General features: G+C 53.3%; 1 protein-coding gene across 4 annotated transcripts; it reads left to right on the top strand.

Moving 5' to 3' along the window:
- The first annotated feature begins 1,045 nt into the window (after window positions 1-1,045).
- ZNF335 (zinc finger protein 335) lies at window positions 1,046-25,849 on the top strand. 4 transcript variants are annotated; one of them, XM_033186582.1, is made up of 28 exons: window positions 1,046-1,286; window positions 1,953-2,203; window positions 3,729-3,969; window positions 5,048-5,125; window positions 5,384-5,689; window positions 5,789-5,929; window positions 7,636-7,782; window positions 9,398-9,650; window positions 9,738-9,915; window positions 11,791-11,903; window positions 13,713-13,731; window positions 13,863-13,979; window positions 14,070-14,146; window positions 14,227-14,387; window positions 15,156-15,388; window positions 16,666-16,759; window positions 16,896-16,990; window positions 20,734-20,993; window positions 21,971-22,082; window positions 22,157-22,531; window positions 23,889-24,031; window positions 24,111-24,265; window positions 24,415-24,518; window positions 24,606-24,683; window positions 24,938-25,021; window positions 25,106-25,171; window positions 25,254-25,335; window positions 25,425-25,849. In XM_033186582.1, exons 2-28 carry the CDS (start codon window positions 2,003-2,005, stop codon window positions 25,550-25,552), a joined length of 4,041 nt encoding a protein of 1,346 aa, XP_033042473.1. In that variant the 5' UTR covers window positions 1,046-1,286; window positions 1,953-2,002; the 3' UTR covers window positions 25,553-25,849. The 4 variants fall into 4 exon arrangements, with proteins under 4 accessions (XP_033042473.1, XP_033042475.1, XP_033042474.1 ...); XM_033186584.1 differs by lacking the exon at window positions 1,046-1,286 and having other exon boundaries at window positions 1,484-2,203; window positions 25,428-25,849; XM_033186583.1 differs by lacking the exon at window positions 1,046-1,286 and having other exon boundaries at window positions 1,485-2,203; window positions 5,792-5,929.
- Window positions 25,850-26,192: the final 343 nt, after the last annotated feature.

The raw sequence follows: 26,192 nt of genomic DNA, 5'->3' as shown, positions 1-26,192 counted from the left end.
CTGCCTCCGCCTCCCGAGTAGCTGGGACTACAGGCGCCCGCCACCTCGCCCGGCTAGTTTTTGTATTTTTAGTAGAGACGGGGTTTCACCGTGTTAGCCAGGATGGTCTCGATCTCCTGACCTCGTGATCCGCCCGCCTCGGCCTCCCAAAGTGCTAGGATTACAGGCTTGAGCCACCGCGCCCGGTCTAAATTAAATTTTTTTTCTTTCTCCACTTTTAAAGGATAGGTAGTTGACTTGTATTTATTTAATTTTTAAAACAGGGTCTCACTCTGTCGCCCAGGCTGAAGTGCAGGGGTGTGATCACGGCTCGCTGCAGCCTCAACCTCCCAGACTCAAGCGATCCTCCCACCTCAGCCTCCGGAGCAACTGGGATTATACGCACGCAACACCATGCCTGGCTAATTATTATTATTATTATTTTTGTAGAGATGGGGTCTCGCTCTTTTGCCCAGGCTGGTTTGCAACTCCTGGGATCAAGCGATTCTCCCGCCTTGGCGTCCCAAAGTGTTGGAATTACAGGCGTGAGCCACAGCGCCCGGCCTCAGCTCTATTAATGTTAACAAATATGTATACAAACCTAAGGGACAAGCATTAACTTCCTCCATTTCCCCGACCCCTGCCATCCGTACTTGGCTTCTGAGTCCCCTTCACTGGATGTGATTTTGGATTAGCCCTTCCCATACCCAGACCTCAGTTTCCCTATCTGTACAACAATAATTATACATTCCCTTCCCAACAAAACACATCAAACCTAACGGACAGAGATCGACTGGGCTGCAGAAGCGCGCTAAGTAATAGGTCATGAGTCAAGTAAAATGACTGACAACATAAACTCCTCTTGGGCCAAGCCAAAGCCACCCTCGGCCACCGCTCTTCCGGGCTGTTGTAGGAGAGGCGCGGCCAAGCCATCGCGAGCCACGCCCCAAGAGAGCTGGGACCGCATTCGCCGCGCCCAACCCTGCGTCCCAGGGAAGGGACCCAGATGACGTCACAACCACTCCTATGTAACACTCCGCCAGGAGATAAAGTAGTCCCCAACCCATAGTGGGCCCCATGCTAAATACTAGCCGACGTATAAAATCCCAGAGTCTCTTCAGACCCGATTATGGCTTTGAGGCCTCGGAGCGACCTTCCGGAACACTGGAAATGTGTCTTTCCCGGGGCCAGCGGGAGAAGTAGTTCCGGCCTACAATAGGCCGACGGGTTCCTCCGCAGCGGGGGAAAGAGGATGGCGACCTCGTCGATGCCGGAGTCAGAGAGGAACGTGGCTACGAAAGCCTCAGGTGAGCTTCGGGTACAGTCAGGCGGCCCCACCGTACCCTGCCGTGGAGTGAGGTCACACTGCGAGGTTACCCGGAGGCGAGTTCCCGGGCCGGCGGGGCTGTCCGAACAGGGCCCCGGGGTCCCAGGCCCTTTAGTCGCTCTCGCAGTTGCCTGAGCGGAAACCCGGCGCCACCACAAGATGGCGTCGGGCCTGGAGCACAGGCAGCGCCGGGGACAGCCCCAAGTCGCCAGGCCCCGAGACCGTCGCTGTCAGCCCCCTCCACAGGGGAACCGTGGGGGGGGGAGCGAACCACTGACCCAGGGGGCCAGCGGGCTGTACCACCGACCCTGCAACCCGGGGGGACGCGGGGGCTGAAGGGCTGAACCACGGAGCCCGGATAGGACTCACAGAGAGAAAAGCTCCACGAGAATCGTGGGGGCGAGGGAAAGGGTCAAGATTACCAGCCATTGACCACCTTCACGGGAAGGGCCTTAGCCTGGGAAGCACAGCTTCTCCGTCAAGTTTTTCCCGAGCTCCCCTCGCAATACACCAGGAAGCCCCGCCCCGTCGGAGACTCAGTCTTTGCATCTGCAAAATGGGCGCAGGGGTGCAGCTGGGTGGGCTGCGGTTGCCGGGGCTGGGGAGATGGCCCACTTGTTCCAGCCACGGTCACTTCTCTTCGCAGAGTGAAGTCCCCAGACCCTACGCCACGCTGTCAGGCAGCCCCCTGATCCGATGGAGGAGAACGAGGTGGAGAGCAGCAGCGACGCGGCCCCTGGGCCTGGCCGGCCCGAGGAGCCCTCTGAGAGCGGCCTGGGTGTGGGCACCTCGGAAGCCGTATCGGCCGACAGCAGCGACGCCGCAGCCGCCCCGGGGCAGGCAGAGGCCGATGACTCTGGCGTGGGGCAAAGCTCGGACCACGGCAGCCGCTCTCAGGTATGGACCGGGCTAGACGGCGTGGGTGGAGGTAAGGACCGCGAGCATCAGTGCCTGACAGCCGAGAGGAAACAGTCAGCAAGGCTTGTTTGTAGCTAATACTTGGTGTTTCTGGGTTACTGTGAGCCAGGCACCAAGCCAAGCCCCTAAAATGGGGGCTTCATACCTTCTAAGACACATACCATTTTTCTTCACATCTTACAGAAAAGGTTGCCGAGGTACAGAGTGCAGACAGAGCCAGGATTCAAATCTAGGCTATGGTCTTAGCTACTATAGTACCCACAGTTCTCACACTTTGAGAGGCAGATGTCTAGGCCAGGCGTGGTAGCTCGTTGCCTGTAATCCCAGTACTTTGGAAGACTGAGGTGGGAGGATCACTTGAGCCCAGGAGTTGGAGACCAGCTTGGGCAACATAGCGAGACCTCATCTCTACCAAAAAAAAAAAAGGGCAGGTGTCCTGGGTTAAGACCGGGTCCTGCCTCCAGTTTACTGGGAGACCTCTTTGAGCCTCAGTCTCCTGGCTAAAATAGAGCAGAAATACTTGCTTTCAGAGGTGCTTGTGAGCTCCCACCAGACATCCTCTTGCAAACATTTTGTAAACCATCTCCTCCTGGCTATGCCACTTCCAAACTGTGTGATCTTGAGCAAGCTACCCAACATCTAGCTCTGTTTCCTCATCTGTGAAGTGGGAATGGAAAATAGACCTGCCTCATAGAGTTTTTGTGAGGATGAAATAAATTAACATATGCAAAGCTAATAATTAAAATGGTGCTCAGCACGTTGTAAGCACTCAATAAGTATTAGCCATTCTTATCTGCAAGATAATGATCATATTCAGTAGATCACGTGATAGAAGTGCACAGCAGTGGTCATCACTTTGGGGTCCTGGGGTTTCATTAGTTCAGCAGAGATGGGGGCCTACCATGTGCTCAGCATGTGCTGGGCCCTGGAGATACAGCAAGGGAAAAGACAAGTTTGTTCCAGGCTCTTGTGGAGGGCACAGTCTGGCAGGGAGGCTGTTACAAGGCACGATGAACCCCACAGTTGTGTGGTGCTGGGGACACAGGCAGCTGCAGCACTGAGGGTGAAGAAGTCCTGACTTGGCCTCAAAGTCAGCATTGACTTCCTAGAAGAGGTACCAGCTAAATGGTGGTGAGAAGGCTGGGTAAGATTTAGCCATAGGGTGATGCTGGGAAGAGTTTCAGGCAGAGGGAATGATTTATGCAAAAGCCCAATGACAATAGCTCCCCCTGGCTGTGGTGTAGACCCTGGCTGTGGCTTAGGAGTCCCTTCCCTTATTTTGGGGTATCCAGTGATGAGATCCAGGGACCCTGTGACTTTTTCCTGGGGGACTCTGTGATTGGAGGGCCTCTGTCATTGGTCCTCAGTGGGGCTAAGGGCATGAGTGGCTTCACTGACCATGTCCTTGGGCCAGAGAGCTCTGTCTAGCAGGCGGGAGTTGGCAGGCCGCCCTGCCCCATACCCTGCTGCTAAACTTCTTACCTCCCTGTTTCATGCCCCTCAGGAGGAGGTATCCGAGAGCAGCTCGAGCGCAGACCCCCTGCCTAATGGCTACCTCCCTGATTCATCGTCTGTGTCCCATGGGCCAGTGGCAGGGGTGACAGGCGGTCCCCCAGCACTTGTGCACTCTAGTGCACTCCCGGACCCCAACATGCTGGTGTCCGACTGCACAGCTTCCTCCTCGGACCTGGGCTCAGCCATCGACAAGATCATTGAATCCACCATCGGGCCCGACCTCATCCAGAGTGAGTCAGGCAGAGGAGCCCCACAGGGGTTTCCCTGCAGTGTCCTGCAGCCAGCTGTTCCCACTCTAGTTGCATGAACTCAGGCAGATTACTTTCCCATGCGGAATGTGCACAGTGGAAACAGTCACCCCTGTCTCATGGTGGTAAATGACGATTTCATGAGACAACACGATAAGGTTCTCAGCATAGCGCCTGGCATATGACAGACTCTCAATACATAATATAAACTGTTATTGCCCGGGACTGTTCTAAACTTTACATACAGTAGCTCATTTAATCCTCCCAATAACCCCAAAAGGTAAAGAATGTTATGTTCACAGTCCAGATGAAAAATATGAGGCACTGAGGACATACATAACTTACCCACTGTCATCAGCAAGCAGTGTGGGGTGTCAGGCCATGAGCTCAGACAGTCTGACTCCAGAGCCGTGTCACCCAGGCTGGAGAGCAGTGGTGCAATCATAGTGTGCTGCAACCTCAGACTCTTGGGCTCAAGGGATTCTCTGCTTCAGCCTCCAGGGTAGCTGGGATTACAGGTGCACACCACCTTTTTTTGGGTTGGCCAGGCTTTTCTTGAACTCCTGGGTTCAAGCACTTCTCCTGCCTCATCCTCCCAAAGTATTGGGATTATAGGCATAAGCCGTGACACATGGTGCTGTACCCACTTTTTTTGTTAATGATATTTATAGAGACTATAGTACCTCAAAAAGCCCTGGGACAGTCTGGGAAGCCAGCCCTAAGAAAGTGGTGCAGGAGCTAGTCCTTTACTTTGAGAAGTTTGGAGAGGAAGGAGGACTTTTCAGGTTTGGTGGTCAAAGCCTGGGCAGCTGGTGTAGCTGTGGCATCTTGTGTAAGTGTGGGCCAGCTGCTGAGTCAGCATGTCACACTAGACCTCCAGACAGCCCTGCCAAGGGAGTCAGCTGAGGCTCGGGGCGACACAGCTGGTTTGCAGTCACACATGGGAGCCAGAATGAGTGTGGACCAGCCCCGCTTACAGACCAAAGTGGGGCCCATGGGGGTGGGCCTGTTGCTGGGAACCCCTCCCCAGGAGGTGTGACCCTTCCCCAACTCTGCCCAGGCTGCATCACTGTGACCAGTGCCGAGGATGGCGGGGCCGAGACCACGAGGTACCTGATCCTGCAGGGCCCAGATGATGGTAAGACCCCGGGTGCCAGAATCAGGGAAGACCTGCGGTGGGCAGGGGGATAGATGAGGACGGGCTCTGCTGTGGATTCCCTCTGTGGCCCTGGCAGGGTATCCACTGCTCTGGGTCTCAGTTTTCCTACTGACGGGGTGGCCTCTGGTGGGGAATTTGGTTCTGCACTCCCTGGGTCTGCCTAGGAGGGGTAGCTACAGCTCACAGCCAGTGCTGCCCTCCATTTAACCGCCCACCAATTGCCTCACCCACCCCCAGGAGCTCCCATGACATCACCAATGTCCAGTTCCACCTTGGCCCACAGCCTGGCAGCCATTGAGGCCCTGGCAGATGGCCCCACATCCACATCCACATGCCTGGAGCCACCTGAGGAGGCACAGGGTGGGCCCAGCTCCCCGGTGCAGCTGCCTCCAGCCTCTGGTGCTGAAGAACCAGACCTGCAGAGCCTGGAGGCCATGATGGAGGTGGTGGTGGTGCAGCAGTTCAAGTGCAAGATGTGCCAGTACCGGAGCAGCACCAAGGCCACACTGCTGCGCCACATGCGGGAACGCCACTTCCGTCCAGGTGCCTCAGTAGCAGCCTACCTGCTTGGACTGCATGAGTAGGGGTGGGGTGCTGGGAGCCAGACATGGCAAGCTTGTCTTACCCTCCCCCCACCCCCAGTAGCAGCAGCCACAGCAGCATCTGGTAAAAAAGGACGTCTACGGAAGTGGAGCACCTCCACCAAGACCCAAGAGGAAGAGGGACCGGAGGAGGAGGACGATGATGACATTGTAGACGCTGGAGCCATTGATGACCTGGAGGGTAGGCCACCATGGTTTCTAGGCCTACCATCCCTATGCCCATCTAGACATACTCACTGAACTTTCACTTGGAGGGCCAGGAAAGGGGAACTGGCATAGACACATCCATAGGTCCCTCCAGTATAAGACAGAGGAGGTTGTGCTCTGGGACCAGGACCTTTGTGTACAGTTGTGCAGGCTGCACACTGGAAAAGAGCACAGGGGGCCCTGTTCACAATTGCACCACAGAAATAGAATACAAATAAAGGTGCGAGAGAAGGTCCTCGCCCTGTTGCTCAGGCTGGAATGTAGCATCATGATCGTTGCTCACTGGTACCTTGAATTCCTGAGCTCAAGCCATCTTCCCATCTCAGCCTCCCGAGTAGCTAGGGCTACAGGTGCCTGCCAGCATGCCTGGCTAATTTTTTAGTTTTTGTGGAAACGGGGTCACCCAACCTGGACCACATGACGAAACCCCATCTCTACGAAAAATGCAAAAATTAGGCCGGAGTGGTATGTGCCTGTAGTCTCCGTTACTTGGGAGGATCACTTGAGCCCAGGAGGTCAAGACTGCAGTGAACTGTAATTGTGCCACTGCACTCCAGCCTGGACGACAGAGCGAGACCCTGTCTTAAAAAAACGAAAAAAAGAGGAATGCTGGGCGTGGTGGCTCACGCCTGTAATCCCAGCACTTTGGGAGGCTGAAGCAGGCGGATCACATGAGGTCAGGAGTTCAAGACCAGCCTAGCCAACATGGTAAAACCCCGTCTCTACTAAAAATACAAAAAATTAGCTGGGTGTGGTGGTGGGCACCTGTAATCCCAACTACTTGGGAAGCCGTGGCAAGATAATCACTTGAACCTGGGAGGTGGAGTTTGCAGTGAGTCGAGATCGTGCCACTGCACTCCAGCCTCGGTGACAGAGCAAGACTCTGTCTCGAAAAAAAAAAAAGAAAGAAAAAGAAATTGTCTTGCTGAGTTGCCCAGGCTGGTCTCAAACTCCTGTCCTCAAACAATCCTCCCACCTCAGCCTCCCAAAGCACTGGGATTACAGGTGTGAGCTGCTGTGCCTGGCCCTAAAATATTTCAGTATGCTGTCATTATAACAATTGGTGTTTTGGCCAGGCACGGTGGCTCATGCCTGTAAGCCCAGCACTTTGGGAGGCTGAGGCGGACGGATCACGAGGTCAGGAGATTGAGACCATCCTGGCTAACACGGTGAAACCCCGTCTCTGCTAAAAATGCAAAAAATAAATAAATAAATAAAATTGTTGGTGAGTTTTTTAATACCAATTTTTTGAAATTCATTATTTTACACTTAATTATATCTCAGTTTGGACTAGGCATATTTCAAGGGCTCAATAGCTACATATGGCCTGTGGCAGCTGTTTTGGATAGGGCCGCCGTAGAGTTTGTGGACTTTAATATTTATTTAAACTTTTTTCTAACTGGCTGTACACTGTCTGGAGGAAGGGGTGCCTTTTCCCTGTTCACATGAAGGTGCTTTATGAGCTAGTGGTAGGTGCCAGGAAGGGTAGAGAAAGAACTTCAGGGGCTCAGGGCAGGAGCACCAAGTCAGCCAGAGGAGACCAGGAGGGCTTTCTGGAGGAAGCATCACTGTGGGCTCAGAGGAGGAGTGTACACAGGGGTGGGGAAGTGAGCTGGGGAGGGGGTTAGGGCTGAAAGGACAGGTCCCGCCACTGTTCACCAACTTTACTGTCCCCCACAGAGGATAGCGACTATAATCCAGCTGAGGATGAGCCCCGAGGCCGGCAGCTTCGGCTCCAGCGCCCCACCCCCAGTACCCCAAGGCCCCGAAGGAGACCTGGGCGGCCCCGGAAGCTGCCCCGCCTGGAGATCTCAGACCTCCCAGATGGTGAGTTTTGGTCTTGGGAGGGGCTCGTGTGGGTGGGTCAGGAGTGGCCTCACTCCCTGCTTGTCTCTGTGGAGTTCTGGGGACTGAGTGTGCCCTGCAGGGCAGCTGTCTCAAACCAGCTCACCTGCAGGCCTCCTGAGAAAGGAGAAAGCCCTCAAAGACTCAAGCTCAAGAAACCCTGACTCAGGAATCTATCTCAGCTTTACGGAAATGCCTTTCACCACAATTTGTCATAGCAAAAGAGAAATTTGGGTCTTTATCACTGAATGAATAAGATAAATTTTAAATATTGCTGAAATAAGAAGAGAGAAGTAAGTCTGAGGCCTGGGACTATCAGAGGAGCCCTGGTTCAGAGCATTAATGGCTGGGGGACAGGAAGGACCCAGCCGTGGTGTGAGCACCGGCTCTGCCGCCTGCAGTCTGTGTGACTTGGAGCTTAAATCTCCAGTCCCTTTATGCATGGAGGTTATAGCAGCATGCCTATTAGGATTGCTTAAGGGTTAAATATACACACAAGAGTACAATGGCAGCTGTTTATGGTTGGAGAATTGTTGTATTATTATTATTATTTGTTTTTGAGACGGAGTTTCACTGTTGCCGAGGCTGGAGTGCAGTGTCATGATCTTGGCTCACTGCAACCCTCGCCTCCCAAGTTCAAGCAATTCTCGTATCTCAGCCTCGAGTAGCTGGGATTACAGGCGCCCATCACCACACCAGCTAATTTTTTAGTAGAGAGGGTTTCACCATATTGGTCAGGCTGGTCTCAAACTCCTGACCTCAGGTGATCCGCCCACCTCAGCCTCCCAAAGTGCTGGGATTACAGGTGTGAGCCACCGCATCTGGCCTATTTTATTCTTTAGTCTGTTTCAAAAAGGCTTTTTTACCAAGGCATATATGTATGGAAAGTTACACATATTCTGCCTAGGTCAATGAGTTTTCACAAGGTGCACACATCTGTGTAACCAAGCACCTGTATAACCCAGTCGAGAAACAGAATGTTACATGCATTGTCTGTATTGTTAATTTTTCTAGTACATATTTAATGTTTAAATACTGTCGATGTTTTTGAAGAGGTAACTGATGTAGATCGTCCAAACTTCAAATGGTTTGCAAGCACAGAAGTCACGTCTTCTCCCTCCTTCCCTCCCATCAGCCCTCCAGCTGCCTGACCTCCCTAGGGAATGCGGGTGTTAAAGCACTGCTATTGCTTTCCAAGCCTTAGAATGTTCTGCGAAGTCACCAAAGCTGCCATTCTGGCCTCCTTTGGATAAATGGGGCAAATGAGACTCCGGGAGAGGAATGGCTTTGCCTGTGGGTGCACAGCACATCAGTGACAGCTGTGCCTGGAACCCAGGTCTCCTGACTGGAAGGTCCCAGCTCTCGTCGCTGCTCTAATCCAGGCCAGGTCCTACCATGCTGACAGAATGTCGGCTGTTGGGCGGTAGGATCCACGCTGCCCTCTAACCAGAGGCTGTCTGTGTCATGTGACTCGAAGCACCCATCAGTGGTCTGTGATGAGTGGGTGGGAGGATATTTTGGCTGGCCTCTGGCCCACTTGTCCACGTCTGTCCTGGTGTGTCAGTGGCTGGCTTGTGACCTGGCATGTCCATGGCAGGTGTGGAAGGAGAGCCGCTAGTGAGTTCCCAGAGTGGACAGAGCCCTCCAGAGCCACAGGATCCCGAGGCTCCCAGCTCCTCAGGCCCAGGACACCTGGTGACCATGGGCAAGGCAAGCAGGACCCCTGTGGAAGCTGGTGTGAGCCAGTCAGATGCAGAGAACGCAGCCCCCTCCTGCCCGGATGAGCATGACACTCCACCCCGGCGCCGAGGTCGACCTTCCAGGCGCTTCCTAGGCAAGAAATACCGCAAGTATGTGGAGCAGAAGTGAGGGTGGGGCAGGTGTGTGGTTAAGCCACCAACCCCACCAGACCTTTCCCCAACACCCTCTTCCTGCAGGTACTATTACAAGTCGCCCAAACCGCTTTTGAGGCCCTTTCTGTGCCGCATCTGTGGTTCTCGCTTTCTGTCCCACGAGGACCTGCGCTTCCACGTCAACTCCCATGAGGCTGGCGATCCCCAGCTCTTCAAGTGCCTGCAGTGCAGCTATCGTTCCCGCCGCTGGTCCTCTCTCAAGGTGCGGGAGCCAAAGAGGCTTGGGGCTCATGGGAGGGTGAAGAAGGCAAGCAGAGGCCAGCTGGTGCCACTGAGGGAGAATGGAGTCACAGAGCATCCTGGCTCACCGTCCTGCTCTTCAGGATGCGTGTCTGGCTCATTGGTGCACTGAAGAACGCTCAGCTCCTCAGAGCCTGCAGGAATGTGGGGAGGTGCTGGGAAGGGCTGCAACAGGCAGTTTTGCAGGCAGCACAGTGCACAGTGGCAGCATATCTTTGCCACCACAGACACCGTAAAACTGTTTTCATCTGATTCCATGTGTTAGAAAGATTTCCAGCAGATGGCAGTCATGTGTCTCAAGAAAAGCGTTCCTGGCCGGGCGCGGTGGCTCAAGCCTGTAATCCCAGCACTTTGGGAGGCCGAGACGGGCGGATCACGAGGTCAAGAGATTGAGACCATCCTGGCTAATACGGTGAAACCCTGTCTCTACTTAAATACAAAAAACTAGCCGGGCGACGAGGCGGGCGCCTGTAGTCCCAGCTACTCGGGAGGCTGAGGCAGGAGAATGGCGTAAACCCAGGAGGCGGAGCTTGCAGTGAGCTGAGATCCAGCCACTGCACTCCACCTGGGTGGCAGAGCAAGACTCCGTCTCAAAAAAAAAAAAAAAAAAAAAAAGAAAAGCGTTCCTTTTAGGCCAGGAGCAGTGGCTCACGCCTGTAATCCAGCACTCTGGGAGGCTAAGGTGGTGGATCACCTGAGGTTGGGAGTTTGAGACCAGCCTGGCCAACATGGAGGAACCCGTCTCTACTAAAAATAGAAAATTAGCTGGTATGGTGGTGCATGCCTGTAATCCCAACTACTCGGGATGCTGAGGCAGGAGAATCGCTTGAACCTGGGAGCAAAGATTGCAGTGAGCCAGATCACGCCACTGCACTCCAGCCTGGGTGGCAGAGCAAGACTCCGTCTCAAAAAAAAAAAAAAAAAAAAAAAAGAAAAGCGTTCCTTTTAGGCCAGGAGCAGTGGCTCACGCCTGTAATCCCAGCACTCTGGGAGGCTAAGGTGGGTGGATCACCTGAGGTTGGGAGTTTGAGACCAGCCTGGCCAACATGGAGGAACCCGTCTCTACTAAAAATAGAAAATTAGCTGGGTATGGTGGTGCATGCCTGTAATCCCAACTACTCGGGATGCTGAGGCAGGAGAATCGCTTGAACCTGGGAGGCAAAGATTGCAGTGAGCCAAGATCACGCCACTGCACTCCAGCCTGGGCAACAAGAGCGGGGAAAAAAAAAAAACCACGGTTCCTTTTTCTCCTTAATGCAAGCTACCACGTGGCCTGCGGCAGCCCTGAGCCTTTTATGCAGTAACTGGATAATTAAATCCTTATTGCAGCTCAGTGAGGTCGTAGGTGTCCATAGTCCCATTTGACTGACCCAGGAAACCGTGGCTCGGCCTGGCCAATGTGCAAGTTGGCAGCTGTGGGAGAGGGTACTTTCAGGCATGGTGGTCAGAGCAAGCCCCTGTGCTCTGTGCATGCTGTGCTTTGGGCTGTTCTCTGGGTTCTGCAGAGAGGATGTCCTGTAACACAGTGGGAGAGGTGGAGGCTGTGGCGCCATGCTGCCTGGCTTCAGCTCCAAGCTCTGCCATCACAAGGTCCCTCCACCCTGAGACTTAGGTTCCTCTGTCAAGTTGTGAGCCAGCACGGAGTGGGTGCTCTCGCTGGGTAGAGTCCCTGGGCCTTCCTAGGCCTTGACCCTTGCATCGAGGTGTGTTGTCCACACGCCTGTGTTCTGTGAGCTGCTCCTGCAGCAACCCTAAGGCTGTGGCCACAGGTATGGTAGGGATGGGGATGGGAGAGGAGGCCAAGCCCCAGCCCACTATCGTTTTGTCTGTCTCCCAGGAGCACATGTTCAACCACGTGGGCAGCAAACCCTACAAGTGTGACGAGTGCAGCTACACCAGTGTCTACCGGAAGGACGTCATTCGGCACGCCGCTGTGCACAGCCGAGACCGGTCAGTATGGGGGTGGGAGGGACCCAGGCAAGAGACACTAGGTTGAGTGGGGCCGTGGAGGCCCGGGATAACCATGGTTCCCACTTACTGCACTGCTGCTCTGAGCCAGCCCTATTTGCTGCACACTACAGGCATGAGCAGAAAGGCAGTTCACCCCAGATCATTTGGCTTAGAACAGGACAGTACGAGGACCTTGAGGTCCCCAGCTCAGCCTCTTACCTCTTGTGAGCTTTAGTTTCTCATCAAATGGGGGCAATTGTTGAGGGGATTGAAGGAAATTATGTACCTAAAGGAGTTCAGTAAATGATCCAAGATCTTCCGGACTCCAGATCCTACTCATCTCTCACAGGGCTGAGAGTGCACCTGAGAGAGAGAAACAAAGTTCTTAGGTGCCTAATGATGGCTCACAGGATTATAATTCGATCTGGAGCTTCAGGTAGGAGTTGGCTTCATGAGAGGTGGTTTGTGAGCAGAGGTTGGAGACAGATCCCCTGGGACAGCTCCCGCTGTGTGTGTGGAAAAGGCAGCCCAAGGTGCTTTGAGGTTTCTTTTTTTAAAATGAAAAGAAAAAAGGGGGGTTCTGTGGCCAAGTAAGATTAGTGTAGGATCGCCGGGCGCGGTGGCTCAAGCCTGTAATCCCAGCACTTTGGGAGGCTGAGACGGGCGGATCACGAGGTCAGGAGATCGAGACTATCCTGGCTAATACGGTGAAACCCCGTCTCTACTAAAAAAATACAAAAAAAACTAGCCGGGCGACGTGGCGGGCGCCTGTAGTCCCAGCTACTCGGGAGGCTGAGGCAGGAGAATGGCGTAAACCCGGGACGTGGAGCTTGCAGTGAGCTGAGATCCGGCCACTGCACTCCAGCCTGGGTGACGGAGCAAGACTCCGTCTCAAAAAAAAAAGATTAGTGTAGGATCACCAGCTTGCCAAGCTGTTCAACACCTCTTTCCTGCAGAATTTCTTAGCGCTTTTATTGACTGATTGATAGAGTCTCACTCTGTCACCCAGTCTGGAGTGGGGTGGCACAATTACAGCTCACTGCAGCCTCGGCCTCCCAGGCTTAAGTGATCTTCCTGCTTCAGCCTTCGGAGTAGCTGGGAACTACAGGTGCTAACCACCACAGCCAGCTAATTTTTTATTATTTACTAATTTTTTTTTGTAGAGACAGTGTCTTGCTATGTTACCCAGGCTGGTCTCAAACCCCTGGCCTTAACTGATCCTTAGAGCTTTTAATATGCAAATAACATTTTGTGATTGATAGAGAGAAAGAATGTACCATTTCACAAATATATTTGAATGCAGAATATGTTATTTTCAGCATGCCTCTTAGCATTTTCCCCAGTGAACTCCAGCTGGGAAAGCACTGTTCTTTTTTTTTTTTTTTTTTTTTTGAGACGGAGTCTCGCTCTGTCGCCCCGGCTGGAGTGCAGTGGCCGGATCTCAGCTCACTGCAAGCTCCGCCTCCCGGGTTTATGCCATTCTCTCGCCTCAGCCTCCCGAGTAGCTGGGACTACAGGCGCCCGCCACATCGCCCGGCTAATTTTTTGTATTTTTTTAGTAGAGACGGGGTTTCACCATGTTAGCCAGGATGGTCTCGATCTCCTGACCTCGTGATCCACCCGTCTCGGCCTCCCAAAGTGCTGGGATTACAGGCTTGAGCCACCGCGCCCGGCTGAAAGCACTGTTCTAAAAGAAAGGGGCCTTGGCAGGGAGTAGGCTCAGAGCTGAGACTGGGTCTGTTCAGTGTGAGAGGATCTACAGTGGGTCTGGGGAAGCCCTGGTCTAACTCCTCGGCCTTTTCTCCCCAGGAAGAAGAGGCCAGATCCGGTGAGTCTGGGGTGCTGGCCTGGGAGGGGAGCCTGCCTGGGGGTTGTTTGTGGAGGTGGGGACAAGAGGGGAGGTTTTATCCTCCCTCCTCTCCTTCTTTCTCCATCTGGCCCCTTCTTACGCCTTCCTAGACTCCAAAGCTGAGCTCTTTCCCCTGCCCTGTGTGTGGCCGTGTGTACCCCATGCAGAAAAGACTCACGCAGCACATGAAGACGCACAGCACTGAGAAGCCCCACATGTGTGACAAGGTGGGTGGGAGCCAGGGCTGGGGCTGGGAGGAGGGCCTTCCCTGGGCAATGGAGGGTGATCGCCATCTCACTGCTCTGCACCCCTCACAGTGTGGAAAGTCCTTTAAGAAGCGTTACACCTTCAAGATGCACCTGCTCACACACATCCAGGCTGTTGCCAACCGCAGGTACATCCCCTCGGAGGCCCTTGGGGACGGGAGCAGTCCCCAGCTCATCACTGAGCTTCCCTCCCTCTAACTGCCTCCAGGTTCAAGTGTGAGTTCTGTGAGTTCGTTTGTGAAGACAAGAAGGCATTGCTGAACCATCAGTTGTCCCACGTCAGTGACAAGCCCTTCAAATGCAGCTTTTGTCCCTACCGCACCTTCCGAGAGGACTTCCTGCTGTCCCATGTGGCTGTCAAGCACACAGGTCAGGCTGGGCGCACCCCAGTCCCCCTCACCAGCCCTCAGCTCCCTCTGCCCCTGATCAGAGGCTTAGCTCCCATCCTCTTCCCCCTCGGTAGCCACAGAACAGCCCAAGTGCTTCAAGTGTAAAGAGAATTTCCCATGGGCGTATTTACCCTAACCTGAGCCTGGGTTCCCGCTTGGCCAGTTGTTCTCTGGATGGCTCTGGGCCGGTCACTTGCCCTCTCTGAACCTTCCATATTTATGAAATGGGGGAATCAGAAGTGCCTGCCATGTGACTATGATGAAAGTAAGCTCCATTTGTTCCTTGAGCCCTGTGTGTGCTGGCACTGGGGCTGGAGAGGAGGCTCTTCTAGGCCCTCTCTTGGCAGATGAAGCTGCAGAAGCAATGCCATTGGCTTTGCCCACAGAAGCTGCACTGCAAACATTGTTTCTTTGGTGTTTAGCTACCTGGTCAGCACACTAGGGGCAATTAGAGAAAAGGAGCCAGGGGTTCCGTTAGCCAGAGTCCTGTGATGACCCACAGGAGGAGCTTGTAGTCACATGACCTTGCAAATAGGCATGCACAGGAAGGCTGTTGAGTGCAGAGGGCAGCCTTGATTCATTTCTGTCCTGGGCTACCAGAACAGACAGCGGCATGTGTTTGCCAACATATGGGAATGAATCTGTGGAAGTGAGTCAGTTGGAGAGATCCTTAGGATCAAGAAAGGATTCCTGGAGCGGGTAGGCTAGGGATGGACAGACTTAAGCTTGCCCCAACATGTGCCTCCAGGGGCCAAGCCCTTCGCCTGTGAGTACTGCCACTTCAGCACACGGCACAAGAAGAACCTACGCCTGCACGTACGGTGCCGACATGCAAGCAGCTTCGAGGAATGGGGGAGGCGCCACCCTGAGGAGCCCCCCTCCCGCCGTCGCCCCTTCTTCTCTCTGCAGCAGATTGAGGAGCTGAAGCAGCAGCACAGTGTGGCCCCTGGACCACCTCCCAGCTCCCCAGGACCTCCTGAGGTAAGGTCAGGGCATGGGTCAGGATGACAGAGTGAGGCCACTTCTCCCAACCCCAGCATCATTTGCACATTGAGGTGCAACAGAATAATACCTGCCTCTTGAGACTGTGGTAAAGACTCGCTGAGTCACACATATGCGAGCCCTAAGCTTAGAGTAAGGGTGGCTTTCTAGTGCTGGTCATAGAGAATGGAAATACTAGTAACTTAACTGTGATCATAGTTTTTTATTCTTGTCTTATACGAGAATTCCACAGGTCAGCAGTCTAGGGCTGGTGTGGTGATTATACAGTCAGAAAGGAATAAGCTCTCCGTATCTTTGCCCGGTCATCTTAGGCATATGACTTTCATCTTTGTAGTTGCCTCATGGTCCGGTATAGCTGCAGGAGCACCAGCCTTCCCAGCCACATCCCAGGCAGGAAGCAGGAGGAAGGGATGGGGAGAGGCAAAAAGGATATCTGCCATCTATCCATCATTCCTCATGAACTTCACCTGAAGATCATTGCTTAGTCATGTGGCCACACTTTACCTAGCTGCAAGGGAGGCTGAGAAATGTCTTGGAGCTGGGTACACTGCCACCCTGGTGAAAATCAGACTTCTGTTAGCAAGAAGGAAGAGGAGGATGGATTCAGGATAGGTAGTTAGCAGTCTCTGCCACGTGAGCAGACACAGTATCCCCAGAAACATGGACCACATGACATGCTGGTAGATCACAGGCCCTGGAATCACACCGTCATGGGTTCAAGCCCTCACCCTGCTGTGTATTAGGAGTGGGATTCTTGGCCAGCCACTTCACCTCTCTGAGCCTTAGTGGGTTCATCTGTAGCACTGAGCTAGTATATTTTGAAAAGTGGTTATGGGCTGGGCATGCTGGCTCACGCCTATAATCTCAGCACTTTGGGAGGCCGAGGCGGGTGGATCACTTGAATCAGGAGTTTGAAACCAGCCAACCAACATGGAGAAACCCCATCTCTACTAAAAATATAAAAATTAGCTGGGCATGGTGGCGGGCACCTGTAATCCCAGCTATTCAGGAGGCTGAGACACAAGAATCACTTGAACCCAGGGGTCAGAGGTTGTAGTGAGCTGAGATTGTGCCATTATACTCCAGCCTGCATGACAGAGAGAGACTCCGTCTCAAAAAAAAAAAAAACGAAAAGTGATTATGAAGATAAAACAAGCCAACAGATGTAAAATGTCTGGCAGATCAGAGGTGCTTGGTAAATGGCACTTGAATCTGGGCCAGCCCCTCTCAGGCGTGGCCATATGTCCACCCCATAGATACCCCCAGAGGCGACACCTTTCCAGTCATCTGAGGCTCCCTCACTGCTCTGTCCTGACACCCTGGGCGGTGCCACCATCATCTACCAGCAAGGTGAGCTCTGTGGGAGGACAGGAGCTCTGAGTGGGGCAGGGGCAGGCGTGCTGGTGGCAGCTGGAAGATGGAGAGGGGGTGGTATTGGGTGCCAGTTTTCTAGCACTTTGTCAGGTTTAGATCCCACCCCACCCAGGAGCCGAGGAGTCGACAGCGATGGCCACGCAGACAGCCTTGGATCTTCTGCTGAACATGAGTGCCCAGCGGGAACTGGGGGGCACAGCCCTGCAGGTGAGTTTACCTGCGAACCTGTTCCCCTTCCCAGCTTCCGCAGGTACGCATCCCTGCACTGGACACTGGGACTAGAGGACAGCAGTGTATCAGAGCTGCTCCGCCCTTGGGAACTCCAGGGTAGTGGAGGAGACAGATCCGCTGAAGTCTGGTGGGCAAACACAGAGAGGAACAGGCTTTGCCAGGCAGGCCACAGGGTCTCCCGTCCATTCTCCGGAATCACTGGTGACCTGCCAGGTGGAACAGTACACACTGCCCCTGTGGCATCTGGGCTCTGTTCTTGTTTTGTCTTCCTCCCACCTCTGCAGCCACCATGTGCCTGCGGGTGCCCCCACAGGGGTCTGAACTAGCTTTTCCATCCAAAAGAGTGCCCTCATTCCAGGACACCTCCCACAGCCTGCAGACCCCAGGGCTTCCTCTAGATCAGACCATTCTCTCGAGTTCCAGGGGTCTTGGTTCCTGCACCTCCCCAAAGTTCAGCACCTTTGCCCCTCCCTGCCCCCCACTTCACATGTGGCCTGGTCTCCAAGGCAGAGGGAAGTTTATTAGCCCCTCCTGTTTCTTAGCCTCATGAGAAGATGGAGAGTGTTTTTAAAATAGTAAATTCCAGAAATCTTCACAGAGTTTAGTTCATGGCAATTAGGGGTGTATAGAAGTTTTACATTTTTAGATAGGAAAATTTATCAGTCTTTTATAGTTTTGCCTTTGGTGTCATCCCCAAAAAGACTCCTCCAGCTTGTATCCCAAGATAATATAAGCATTCATTTGTATTTTTTCTTAGGGTTTATTTTTTTACACTTAAATCTTACTCCACCTGGAATTTATTTCTGATGTATGCAGAAAGGTAGGGATCGATTTTTTTTCCAGAAGTCATCCTATGTGGTATCTTCCCCTGTGGTTTGAAGTGTCCTCCTTCTCATATACTAGATTCCCAAATACATAGGAATCTGTTTCTAGGCTTCAGTTCTGTTCTATTGATTTGTCTCCTGTTCCCATGCCAATCTCATGTAGTAGAGTTTTTCTGCTTACAAAAGGACATGCTTGTAAAAGAAACAAAACGGGCCTAGCATGGTAGCTCACGCCTGTAATCCCAGCACTTTGGGAGGCCAAGGTGGGTGGATCACCTGAGGTCAGGAGTTCAAGACCAGCCTGACCAACACGGAGAAACCCCGTCTCTACTAAAAATACAAAATTAACCGGGCGTGGTGGTACATGTCTGTAATCCCAGCCACTCGGGAGGCTGAGGCAGGAGAATCACTTGAACCTGGGAGGCGGAGCTTACAGTGAGCCGAGATTGTGCTACTGCACTCCAGCCTGGGCAACAAGAGCAAAATTCCATGTAAAGAAAAAAAAGAAAAAAAGAAACAAAATGAACATTAGAAAATGTTTCAGTAGAAGGTGAAAGTCCTTGGCATTTCTCCCCTCCCCTCAGATACCCAGTAAATGGGTTCAGACGAATTTCTTCAGGGCTTTGTTCATGCTCATACTAACACCTAGACCTTTGTTCCTTAAAAATTGGAATCCCATTATTGCTGCTTCTCAGCATCATCTTTCACTTAACAGCGTGTGATGCATGGCCTGGCCAGCACCTACAGTTACCCTCATTCTCCTACGATCTCCATCTTGCATCTCTGTATCATTCCATCACATGGATGTTCTCAGCTATAGTTTAGTCCTTTATTGGCTGGGTTCTTTCATTTTATATTAATTCAAGCAGTGCTTCACTGTACATACATTTTCAGTGCTCATAAACTTTTTTTTTTTTTTTTTTTGAGATGGAGTCTCACTTTGTCACCCAGGCTGGAGTGAAGTGGCGTGATGTTGGCTCCTTGCAACCTCCGCCTCCTGGGTTCAAATGATTCTCCTGCCTCAGCTGCCTGAGTTGCTGGGAATACAGGTGCATGCCACCACACCCGGATACTTTTTTGCATTTTTAGTAGGGGTAGGGTTTCATCATGTTGGCCAGGCTAGTTTCAAACTCCTGACCTCAAGTGATCCGCCTGCCTTGGCCTCCCAAAGTGCCAGGATTACAGGCGTGAGCAACCGTGCCCAGCCAACATTTTTGTAGTATTTTTAAAAAGCCTCCTACAAGAATTATTAGTGGGTCAGAGGGTATGGTGCGAAGCCTTGTATATGCCAGTGTACATGGCCACCAGTAGGGTATATTTTCCTGCATTCATGCCAATACACTGGGTATTATCCATCTTTATAAATCTTTTCTTGGCGGGGCGGGGGGGTGGGTGACGGAGTCTCACTCTGTTGCCCAGGCTGGAGTGCAGTGGTGCGATCTCGGCTCACTGCAACCTCTGCCTCCCGGGTTCACACTGTTCTGCCTCAGCCTCCCAAGTAGCTGGGACTACAGGCACACACCACCAAGACTGGCTAATTTTTTTTGTTTGTATTTTTGGTAGAGATGGGGTTTCACCGTGTTAGGCAGGATGGTCTCGATTTCCTGACCTCATGATCCACCCGCCTCGGCCTTCCAAAGTGCTGGGATTACAGATGTGAGCCAACACGCCAGACCTGTCTTTATAAATCTTTACCAATCTTACACCTGTAATCCCAGCACTTTGGGAGGCTGAGGCAGGAGAACTACTTGAGTCCAGGAGTTTGAGACCAGCCTGGACAACATGGTGAAACCCTGTCTCTTAAAAAAAAAAAAAAAATTAGCCAAGTGTGGCAATGAATGCCTGTAGTACCAGCTACTTGAGAGGCTGAGGTGGGAGGATCACTTGAGCCCAGCAGGCTGAGGCTGCAGTGAGCTATAATCACACCACTGCACTCCAGCCTGAGCAATACCCAGTCTCAAAAAAAAAAAAAAGTAGTTGTGTGACCGTAAATGATACTGAACTTCTGTGTGTTCAGAGACCGTTGTATTCCTTTTCTAAAGTACCCGTTTGTGTCCTGCATGTGTTTTTCTATTAAGTCGTTTTTAGTTATTGCTTTGCAGGAGCTCTATATATGAGGGAAGTCCACCTTTTATGAGTTGTTCAATATCACCCAACCCCAATTTCTTTGTTTTTTGGCTTCATTTTATGGTTAATTTTGCTCTAGGTTTTATCTTTCTCTGTCATGATTAGAAAAATCTCCCCACCCCAATTCTAAAATACTTACCTACATTTTCTTTTAATATATTTAAAGTTTTATCTATTACATTTTAATCTTCAACCCATTTGAAGCCGACTATAGAATAAGATGTACACTGGAACTTTTTTTCTAAGTGTCAGTTATCCCCAGTATTTCTTGACTGCAGCACTATTGGCATGTTGAGGCAGATACTATTGTGTGAAGGCAGATACTATTGTGTGAAGGCAGATACTATTGTGTGAAGGCAGATACTATTGTGTGAAGGCAGATACTATTGTGTGAAGGCAGATACTATTGTGTGGTGGGGCAGTTCTGTGCATTATGGGATGTTCAGCAGCATCCCTGGCCTCTCCCCACTACATGCCAGTACCATCCCCCTCCTGCTGTGATAAGAAATGTCTCCAGACATTGCCGAATGTTTGTGGGGGGCACAATTGCTCTGCCCTATTCCTGTTGGTCTATTTCCAGTTGCTGAGTGGGATTTGGAAAGCCAGAGTATATTTTAGAAAGAACTTGGATTATTCAAATGAGTGGTGGCAGTACTGGTCTGACTAGTGTGTGTGGGTGCATCTGGGACACTGAGATGGGAGAGGCATCTTGCATACCTGCTTCTCTGCCACAGATGCCTCCCATCCTGCCCCCTGGTGCTGTTGCAGGTGGCCGTGGTGAAGTCAGAGGACGTGGAAGCAGGGTTAGCATCCCCTGGTGGGCAGCCCTCCCCTGAAGGTGCCACTCCACAGGTGGTCACCCTCCATGTGGCAGAGCCAGGGGGCGGTGCGGCAGCCGAGAGCCAGCTAGGCCCTCCTGACCTACCACAGATCACCCTGGCACCTGGTCCATTTGGTGGGACTGGCTACAGTGTCATCACGGCACCCCCTATGGAGGAGGGGACATCAGCTCCTGGCACACCTTACAGGTGAGACCTGCTGCCTGCAAGGCCCCTTTCAGCTTTTTGTAGGTGTGGTTGGTCAGTTCGATTTGGGCCCCACCCAAGCCTAGTTGGCAGGAGGCAAAAAATCCCAATACACATCAAGTGATTGGTGGTGGAGTCTACCCTTCTCAGGAGGTCAAGAGCTACCATTTTTTAGCCACTTAAATGTTCCAAGCACTTGGCAGTCATGATGGGACCTAATCCATTCCCATGAGATCCAGATTTCCCTTGTTTTACAAATGAGGAAATGGGCCAGGGAGGTTAAGTGACCAGCCTGAAACCACACACGCAGTAGGTAAGATTTGAACCCTGGTCCCTTTGGTTCCCATGCCAAGTACTCTTCTTGAGTGATCCCAAGTGTTCTCCAGTTCTGACATTCCGAAGCAGCTCAGGCCTCTTTACCAGCATTGAGGCCTGGCTCCTGCACTTGGCTTCCCTACAATGAATGAGCTTGGGCAGGCATGTTTATGTTCACCAAACTCTTAGGCCATCTGAGGAAGCCCTGAATCCAAGTGCCAAATTGTTCAGCTGGGCTGGGAGTCAGGATCCCCGGGCCCGTGCCCTTGGCCAGCACCTGGGCGGCCAGTCCTTGTTAGCCTTGCCTCCTCCACTAGCTCCTGGTAGTGGATTCACCATTTGCTACTGGTTGGCCTGGTCCCTCTGTCCTGCTCAACTTGGCCAGACTTGGGTTGCACCCCTCTACCTCACTGTGTGCCCCCCACCTTGCCATGTTTACCAAGGATGACCAGTTTTTGAGAAGGACCTATGCTTGAGTTGTAATCATTTACAAGAGAGACGGTAGAGGGTCATTTGGTAACAGGGCAGAGCCACAGTTGAACCCTGGGCCCTTCTGACTTGAGTCCATCTTTGGTGACAATCATCCCTCAGTTGATGCCTGTTGCTTGGGGAAGGGGGCTCCTGTGGCCCTCCATCTTCTCCTAGAACCTTCTCCGTGCCCACAGCGAGGAGCCCTCAGGAGAGGCAGCCCAGACTGTGGTTGTGAGTGACACCCTAAAAGAAGCTGGCACCCACTACATCATGGCTACTGATGGTACCCAGTTGCACCACATTGAGGTGAGGCTTGGGGATGCCAACCACTGCTACCTCCCTCCCCTTCTCAGCACCTCATGCTCCCTGTTTCTCCACAGCTCACCGCAGATGGCTCCATCTCCTTCCCAAGTCCAGATGCTCTGGCCTCTGGTGCCAAATGGCCCCTGCTGCAGTGTGGGGGGCTGCCCAGAGATGGCCCTGAGCCTCCATCTCCAGCCAACACCCACCGTGTAGGGGACTCCCCGAGCTCTGCCTCCCCACCTCCTGCAACCAGCAAAGCCCTGGGCCTGGCAGTGCCCCCCTCACCACCGTGTGCAGCCACTGCAGCATCAAAGAAGTTTTCCTGCAAGATCTGTGCCGAGGCCTTCCCTGGCCGAGCTGAGATGGAGAGTCACAAGCGGGCCCATGCTGGGCCTGGTGCCTTCAAGTGCCCCGACTGCCCCTTCAGTGCCCGCCAGTGGCCCGAGGTCCGGGTAGGTGCTGGTGCTCCTGTGTCTCTGCTGTCATTCATTGGGCCACACGTTTGTATAACAAACCTTTAATGAGTGCCCTTTCAAACCAGATCCTTTGCCCCCGAGTGGATGAGATTGGTCAGAGATGACTCAGCAAGGTCCCAGCTCTCGGAGCTTGGTCTGGTGGGGAGGCAAACCAGACACAATGTGACTAATGCCAGACAGTGTTCCAAGTGTGAACCAAGGGTGCAGGACAGAGAGCAAGTCATTTGAACTTGAGTGTGCTGAGGAAAATGCCACAGGAGGGATGGCCAAGCTGGGCCTCCAGGAGCAAAGGCACAGAGGTGTGAGACAGAGGCATGGCTAGGGAGACTTGAACGTCTACAACAGGGGTCCCCAACCCAGGTCCACAGACCAGTAGCCATCTATGGCTTGTCAGGAACCAGGCTACACAGGTGGTGAGCGGCAGGTGGGCAAGCATTAGCCTGAGCTCCACTTTCTGTCATAGCAGCTGCATTAGAGTCTCATAGGAGCACAGCCCCATTGTGAACTGTGCATACAAGGGTTCTAGATCACACACTCCTTATAAGAATCTAACTAGTATCTGATGATCTGAGGTGCAACAGTTTCATCCCAAAACCATCACCCTGCACATGCTGTGAAACAATTATCTCCCATAAAACCAGTCCCTGGTGCCAAAAAGATTGGGGACCACTTGTCTAGAATACTGAGGACACAGAAGTTTGAGGTAGTTGGGGAGCCACCATGGAGAAGGCCAGTGGGCAGGTTCACAGCCCAGCTTGGGGCCTCCCTGTTTGCCTGAGGATTTCCAGTTTTCAGATCCAGTCACGCACTGCATCCTCCCCAGAGGTCAGAGAGGGAAGCAGGGCCTAGAGCCCCACCCCTACAGATGCAGAGGTGGAGGCTCCGTCAGGCAGGCCTCAACCCTAGAAAATCAGGGCCCGGGTCAGGTGCGGTGGCTCATGCCTGTAATGCCAGCACTTTGGGAGGCCGAGGCAGGTGGATCACCCGAGGTCGGGAGTTTGAGACCAGCCTGACTAACATGGAGAAAACCCGTCTCTACCGATGGGACCTCCACAGTCCCCTCATCCAACACCTCTAAGTTACATATGGGTAAACTGAAATTTTCCAACTGACCTAATAATGATGGAACCTATGGCCTTTCACTTTTAGGACACAGCAGCACCAGATGTGGATCTGGCTTGGCCTTTCTACCCAGCTTCTTGTTAGTACATAGGATTTTGGTTTTCCCAGGTCCACTTTGCCTGGTTCCCTGACCAGCTGTCGGCAGGGATCTGGGGATTTGTTGCCATCTGTCCTGACCCAGCTGATGCCCCCAACTCTGCCCTCTCTGCAGGCGCACATGGCGCAGCACTCAAGCCTGCGGCCCCACCAGTGTAGCCAGTGCAGTTTCGCCTCCAAGAATAAGAAGGACCTGCGGCGGCACATGCTGACTCACACCAAGGAGAAGCCTTTTGCGTGCCACCTCTGCGGGCAGCGGTGAGGCCACATACCGATGGGTGGGGACCGCTGGGCATGTATGATGGAGCTAACCTGAGCCACCTTTCATCCCCTTCAGTTTCAACCGTAACGGGCACCTCAAGTTCCACATCCAGCGGCTGCACAGTCCTGATGGGAGGAAGTCAGGAACCCCTACAGCCCGGGCTGCTACCCAGACCCCAACCCAGACCATCATCCTGAACAGTGATGACGAAACACTGGCCACCCTGCACAGTGAGCTGCCCCTGGGGCCACAGGGTGGGCACCAGGGTAGATCCAGAGACTTGGGCCACTGCCCCAAAAGGCACCTCTGGGCACAGTAGAGGCTGGGGCATTACAGGTTTCCCTGGGCCTCACGTGAGCATCCTCTCCTCTTTGCCCAGCTGCACTCCAGTCCAGTCACGGGGTCCTGGGCCCAGAGCGGCTACAGCAGGCACTGGGCCAGGAACATATCATCGTTGCCCAGGAACAGACAGTGACCAATCAGGTAAGAGTCAGGACTGGGGGTCCTCTGGCCAGTGACAGGCAGGGTTGGGATAGAGAAATGAGGCTAGAGCTGGCTTGGTCCTGGCAGGAGGAAGCCACCTACATCCAAGAGATCACCACAGCAGATGGCCAGACCGTACAGCACCTGGTGACCTCCGACAACCAGGTGAGCTGCTAGCTACTGTTGATGCCCTTAGCTGTGACCTCCTACCCTCCCAACCAAAGACCCACATCGGGGAGGAATGATACTTTCCACACCACCCCTCCTGGGGTCCATGCTTGCCAACAACTGCATTGTTGCTGGTGGCTGTCCCTAGTCTTCCACTCTGCCTTCTTAGCTGAGCTCCTGGAGAGCGAGGCCTCAGCACCTGCCTCCTTGCCACCACTGCCACCACTGCCACCCTCCCCCCCCGCCCACAGGTGCAGTATATCATCTCCCAGGATGGTGTCCAGCACCTGCTCCCCCAGGAATATGTTGTGGTTCCCGAGGGCCATCACATCCAGGTAGACCACACCCTGGGATGAGGGTGGGGTGTGAAGGGCTGCATGGCCTCTTCCCAGAATCACAGCTTGGCTTCCTCTCTGCAGGTACAGGAGGGCCAGATCACACACATCCAGTATGAACAAGGAGCCCCGTTCCTTCAGGAGTCCCAGGTAGGACCCTGGGAGGACAGGGAGACCTGGGGCACAGGCAGGGTTTCTGCAGGCCAGCATCTTATCAGCTTTTCCCCTCCAGATCCAGTATGTGCCTGTGTCCCCAGGCCAGCAGCTTGTCACACAGGCTCAACTTGAGGCTGCAGCACACTCGGCTGTCACAGGTATGGAGCTGGACCCTGAGGAGCACAGGGCTGGGTTTGGACCCAGCTCCTGAGCCTCCAGCTCACCATACTTTCCCCTCCCCTGGCAGCAGTGGCTGATGCTGCCATGGCCCAAGCCCAAGGCCTGTTTGGCACAGAGGAGACAGTGCCTGAACACATTCAACAGCTGCAGCACCAGGGCATCGAGTACGACGTCATCACCTTGGCCGATGACTGAGCCCTGAGGGCCCAACACAGATCATGGATTTGAGGCCAGCACTCCTGGGGGTAGGGGACCACCAGGACTCACCTCCCTCTTCATTTAGTATCTCCAGATACTGGACAGCCAGCATCCTCTCATTCCTAGGGAGCCAGACCTGTGCTGTTGGGGTTAGGGGCAGCCATGGGCCCCGGCCAAGACGTGCTGGGTGCCCCAGCCTGCAGGCAGGCTTTGGGATAGAAATTTATTTTTGTTTGGGTGGACCCACTGGCCTCTCAGTCTCAATAAAAGGACTGGAGTCCAGTCCTGAACAGCTTACTTTGTCTGCTTGCTGCTGCAGCCTGAACCAGGCCAGATCTTTTGAGGTGGAGGCTGTCTGGCTCCACAGCATGACCTGCCCTGCCCTGCCTCTCTAAGTCTGGTGGTCTACCAGCAGGGCAGACCCTTGCTGCAGAGGCCTGGCAATGAGAGAGGCGGCTGAACCAGCGAGAGCCCCAGCAAGCACCTTCATACCTGCTTCCTCCCTGGGCCCTAGGGAGCATGCGCTCTGTGCCTACAGGTCCCCTGGGGCTGCTCTCCTGATCCTCGACTGTGAGGCACACCCAGCTGTCTGCTCATTGTGGGGATCCAAGGCCAGCGAGAGTCTGGCTTTTGGGTT

The sequence above is a fragment of the Trachypithecus francoisi genome, unplaced genomic scaffold, assembly GCF_009764315.1.
Source record: "Trachypithecus francoisi isolate TF-2019V2 unplaced genomic scaffold, Tfra_2.0 Lachesis_group21, whole genome shotgun sequence".
Lineage (NCBI taxonomy): Eukaryota > Metazoa > Chordata > Mammalia > Primates > Cercopithecidae > Trachypithecus > Trachypithecus francoisi.
This window is presented reverse-complemented; position numbering and strand designations above follow the sequence as displayed.

Bases quoted from the DNA above. Each gene is read 5' to 3' on its own strand.
- ZNF335 (XM_033186582.1), top strand. From the start codon at position 2,003: ATGGAGGAGAACGAGGTGGAGAGCAGCAGCGACGCGGCCCCTGGGCCT. The intron at 3,970-5,047 runs GTGAGTCAGGCA...AACTCTGCCCAG, and splicing joins CGGGCCCGACCTCATCCAGA to GCTGCATCACTGTGACCAGT. The intron at 5,126-5,383 runs GTAAGACCCCGG...ACCCACCCCCAG, and splicing joins CCTGCAGGGCCCAGATGATG to GAGCTCCCATGACATCACCA.